The sequence below is a fragment of the Stigmatopora argus genome, chromosome 23 (genome assembly GCF_051989625.1).
Source record: "Stigmatopora argus isolate UIUO_Sarg chromosome 23, RoL_Sarg_1.0, whole genome shotgun sequence".
In the NCBI taxonomy this organism is placed as follows: domain Eukaryota; kingdom Metazoa; phylum Chordata; class Actinopteri; order Syngnathiformes; family Syngnathidae; genus Stigmatopora; species Stigmatopora argus.
Genome location: NC_135409.1, coordinates 2,017,501 through 2,020,000, shown reverse-complemented (window position 1 = coordinate 2,020,000; position 2,500 = coordinate 2,017,501). Strand labels below are relative to the sequence as shown.

Sequence of the window (2,500 nt, the reverse complement as noted above, 5' to 3'; positions counted from 1 at the left end):
TTGGGTCCTGCTGCTCGATCTTTCTGTTTATAAATGGTACTGACGGTCGAACGATTCAAGTTGTTATATGTGCAACGCTCACCACTCTCACGCGCATCAAGCTTCGTTATTATTGCCACTCGTTTCAAATGAAATGGCTTGCCTCTTCCTTGCAACTCCCTCAATAGAAGCCTTTCACTTTTTACCAACCATATTCAATAATGGATGCACAAGATATTTAATGATACAAATGAAAAAGGTTCTTTGCGCACTGGAGATACGTCACGCACTTCCGCATTGCAACGAAGATGGTAGATGCTGGGTGAGCCGAGCCCTCACAGCGCCAGGCGTATTAACGGCGGAAAGCAGCACTACTCGGAAAAAAATACAAAATTGGACTTACGAACATTTTTCTACTTAAACGCAATTTGCAGACATGTTCGTAAGTAGGGGAGCGTCTGTGTATATATATTTATATATATATATATATATATATATATATATATATATATATATATATATGTATGTATATATATGTATATATGTGTGTATATATGTGTGTATATATGTGTATATATGTATATGGATATGTATATATGTATATGTATACGTGTATGTATGTATATATATATATACACATATACATATACACATACATACACACGCACACACGCACGTCTGTCTATGTCTTTATTTATATAAATATAACTCTGGTTCTCACATCCAAGCCATTTTTCTTCACCCAGGCTCTCAGTCCGTCGACGTTCCAAGAAGTGATTTTCATGTTAGCATCACGTCCATCTTTGCTGGTTGTTTTATCAGGCGCGTCTTCATACAGAATGGGGGCTTCTGGTTCCTTAGTCTTCTTGGCTTTCTTGGGAGTACGTTCTGTAATGAAACAGCATCCAGTATTAGATAGAACACCTTAAAAAAACAACAGTCCACTAACCTGACTCATTGTCCCCTTCTGCAGGTGCCTCCTCTGCCTTCTTGCCTCTTTTCATGCTTGAATTTGCTCGAAAGGCGGAAAACACAGACCGACCACACGCACACACCCAAGAACACGCACCGCTGTGGAGAAAAAAAAAAATCACCCCAACAAGAGCTTCCTCAGCTCCAGCCATCTCAAGACACACCAGAGTGCACACTGGAGGGAAGCCCTTCCTTTGCGGGGATTGCAGAAAAGGATTCCAACAGTCCCATCACATCAAACTCCATCAAAATGTGAAAGTCAACCTCAAACTGGAGTGGAGTTGTCACTTGCCATTTGATTGCCAAATTAAGTTCACATTAAAGGTTCTCTGGCATTCCTTTGAAAACTTAGCCTAAAACTGTCATGAGCTCTTTAGACAAACATTAAAATACAAGAGTGCAGTACACTCGTTTTATCCTTCAAATTTTAAATTATACAAAAATATCATTTTAGAAGAATGGCCATGATTAACAAATATTTAATCACTCAGTCCTATATAGTAAAAGTCCATATTAAAGTATTTCTCTTAACATAAACCGTAAATACTATACGTGATCTTAATCAGGACTATTTTACATTTAAAAATGTTTTTGTTCATATTTTTGTATTTAAAAACTGAAAAAAAATTGCTTGATAAAGAGTACACAAAGTGATTTATGTATGATTTAACGGGTTGACTAATAGTAAAAATTGATTTAACTATCAAAATTTTAATTTTCACAATGATCACAACTTGTCTCTAGAAACCCTTTTTTATTAGTGTGATACATGATATCATCACTTATTTTTAACAGCCTTTGAACAATTTTGGATGAAAATCAATACTTAGCATATGAACCTAAAAGGGCATTTCTAAACTTAGCACTTGCGCTAGCAGTGAACGATTATCAAAAGAAAACTACACAACAATATGCAGTGTGATAGGGCAGTGGTCGCTCCCCATAGCTTTGGTACGAATCTTGCTATCGCACAAAGCGGGTACCAGGGAGGACGAGAGCACAAAATAATCCAGGCGCCAGCCCACGTTCTTAGCCCTGGAATTCATCATATAGGTCCAGAAGGTATACGCATAGGCTTGGTCAGGGTACAGCTCACGGAAGCTGTCAACGAAACCAGCTTCCAGCAATTGACTGAAGCCCTCGCGCTCCTCCGAGGTGAATCCGGCATTTTTCTTGTTGCCCTTAGGGTTCTTCAGGTCGATCTCTTGGTGGGCCACGTTGAGGTCGCCGCACAGCACCACGGGCTTCTCTACATCCAGCTCGCTCAAGTAGGACCGAAAATCTACATCCCAGGTTTTGCGGTAATCTAGGCGGACTAAACCTTTACTGGCGTTGGGCACGTAGGCTGTCACCAGGTAGAATGTGGGGAACTCAGCAGTAATGATGCGGCCTTCCTTATCATGCTGCTCTTTACCTAAATATATTTTAAAAGTCAATTTGAGAAAAGTTATTCTTCAGAAGCAATAGAAAGAGTTCAGAGCTCACCGATGCCATAAGTCACTTTGATAGGTTCCGTTTTGCAGAGCATGGCCACACCACTGTACCCTTC

At 39.7% G+C, this 2,500-nt stretch overlaps 2 protein-coding genes across 2 annotated transcripts in view; both read right to left on the bottom strand.

The window, feature by feature from the left end:
• The window catches only part of LOC144068937 (DNA repair nuclease APEX1-like), a 5,647-nt gene extending 4,587 nt beyond the window's left edge, over positions 1-1,060 (bottom strand). The window contains exons 1-2 of the mRNA XM_077593898.1: positions 929-1,060; positions 701-867 (exon numbers count right to left, since the gene is read on the bottom strand). Coding sequence (XP_077450024.1) covers positions 701-867; positions 929-983 — 222 coding nt within the window. The 5' untranslated portion in view covers positions 984-1,060. The remainder of the gene's footprint in view (positions 1-700; positions 868-928) is intronic.
• A 625-nt stretch (positions 1,061-1,685) lies between these two features.
• apex1 (APEX nuclease (multifunctional DNA repair enzyme) 1) overlaps positions 1,686-2,500 on the bottom strand; it is a 6,595-nt gene continuing 5,780 nt past the window's right edge. Inside the window, exons 4-5 of the mRNA XM_077594411.1 lie at positions 2,437-2,500; positions 1,686-2,365 (exon numbers count right to left, since the gene is read on the bottom strand). The exon at positions 2,437-2,500 is cut by the window's right edge and continues 129 nt beyond it. Of these exons, the coding sequence (XP_077450537.1) occupies positions 1,851-2,365; positions 2,437-2,500 (579 nt within the window). The 3' untranslated portion in view covers positions 1,686-1,850. The remainder of the gene's footprint in view (positions 2,366-2,436) is intronic.